Here is a 2,018-nt window from a genome sequence, read left to right as displayed (position 1 = left end):
ATTTGCCATCGCCAAACCAAGAGACATGTTGACTGCAGCTCTTTGCTCTGTAAAACAATCACTTGTGATGACGACTTGTCAGAATTATCACTCATTAAGAATTGTTCCCATAAAATACAGTGATAATTTGCAGCATTTCATTTTGTTTAAATCTAAATGTCTCCCAGCTGAAGCTGTTATAACGCCAGTTTGGTGAACCCAGGTGAAAAAAAAGTATACTTTAGTATACTTCAAACATACTTAAATTTGTGAAAGTACACTTTAAGTATACTAAATATTAAGTGTACTACCTATAAATAGTACACTTAATGTTTAATATTAGTATACTAAAAATACACTTGTATCAATTTAGAACTTTAAACACACTTAAACATAATTGTACCAAAATACACTTTTAATATATTAAATAAAAGTATACTTTAAGTGAACAAAATATAAATGAATATGTATGAATTTTAAGTGCCTTAATAATCTTTTACTATTTATTAAAATTGCATACAATAAAAAAATGATAATCATGATGTAATTTTTAAGAAAGTACCCAATTTCTGCTGGTCTGCTAGTCCACAATGTATATTAGCATGTATTTACTACAGTAGCTTGCGTTTGTGAGACGGTCACGCACGTGGTAGCTGCGCTGCGACGTAAAATGGGCATTAGCCAATGAAACGCGGCCCCTGTGGTAAGGTCCATTTTGGTAAATTCAAGCTGGCGACGTCCTAATCCGAGTTAGACGACAACACAACGGGACAACAACTGATGGAAATGAAATGTGTGTCACAAAAGGAGCCGGGGGGGGACGAAGGCTGCTAAGTGTTGCTAGCTGGTGGTAAGTTTGCTTATTAATTATCTTCATTATAATTAATGAAGATAATTATAATGATTATCTTCATTAATCATTATATTAATTATTAATATAATCATTAATATAATGCACTGTTTACAGTGCAGTAAAGATATATAACTTACTTTGGTTTCTTAAATAATTTATCGATTTTATTGTGACTTGTATGATTATTACTATACCAATCATTCAGCTTCATGTTATAACTGCATGGAGGTTGTTTGTTGCGACTTATACTTTAATTCATAAACTATAACCTGGTTTTAATTAAGCTCCATAAGACAGAGAGACTTTGATATTGTGAGGTGGTTGTTCTAACTCGTTCATCAATGATTTTATCCTCAACATATGTTTGCAGCCTAACTAAGCAAATGAAGCTGAAAGAGGAAGCCAGAGAAATCAGATGTTAGAAAACCTAAAGACTTTCCTGTCTCAGAAGAAGCTCTGACTCCACCAGATCACCAACCAGCTCTAAGGATGAATCTCTTCATCGTCTTCATGATGTAAGTTTGTTTTTTCAATGAGGAGCTAGCTACATTTTCAACAACAAAAACTGGTGTGTTACTAACACTAAGTGCTTAATAAACATGATTTGATTTCAAAGTAACTGGGCAGAATTTGTCCCTTTGTTAATCTAACATTTATCTTTCTTTTTTTTATTATTTGTTGTTGACTTTCAGGGCCCTGTGATGGACTGGTGACCTGTCCAGGGTGAACCCTGCCTCTCTGGCTGCTAGAGATGGGCACCACCAGCCCCCCTCACCACCCTGCAAGGATCCGTGTGTTCAGGTCATGGATGGAAAGATTTTAAGGTAGTTTGTCTCCTTAGGATGGAAAGATTTTAAGGTAGTTTGTCTCCTTAAGTCCACACTTAAAACAGCTTCATAGTTAATGCCAACATCAATTGACTCTATGACATTGCTGACTATTTTTTTCTACTTCTAACATAAACAGGCAAAGAAGACACCCAGAAATGTTTTTCCACCCCAGGCATCCGGTCCCATTCATCATCAGTTCTTATGATGTCACATACATGGCGAGTCCACAACGTCTTAAAATTGTAAGTATTATTTTTTTATTGGCCATTTTTCTGTTCTCTTTAAATACAAATGCTTTCTCTGTTTAATTGCTCTATTGTTCTTTTTTGTAGGTTCCTGTAAGGTGCAGTGAACGG

At 34.9% G+C, this 2,018-nt stretch overlaps 1 protein-coding gene across 1 annotated transcript in view; it reads right to left on the bottom strand.

Moving 5' to 3' along the window:
* The window catches only part of LOC103481813 (integrin alpha-M-like), a 22,831-nt gene that overhangs the window by 14,880 nt on the left and 5,933 nt on the right, over positions 1 to 2,018 (bottom strand). Inside the window, exon 4 of the mRNA XM_017310692.1 lies at positions 7 to 47. Coding sequence (XP_017166181.1) covers positions 7 to 47 — 41 coding nt within the window. The remainder of the gene's footprint in view (positions 1 to 6; positions 48 to 2,018) is intronic.

The sequence above is a fragment of the Poecilia reticulata genome, linkage group LG19, assembly GCF_000633615.1.
Source record: "Poecilia reticulata strain Guanapo linkage group LG19, Guppy_female_1.0+MT, whole genome shotgun sequence".
Classification (NCBI taxonomy): domain Eukaryota; kingdom Metazoa; phylum Chordata; class Actinopteri; order Cyprinodontiformes; family Poeciliidae; genus Poecilia; species Poecilia reticulata.
The sequence above is the reverse complement of the archived record's forward strand: the minus strand, read 5'-3'. Positions and strand labels throughout refer to the sequence as shown.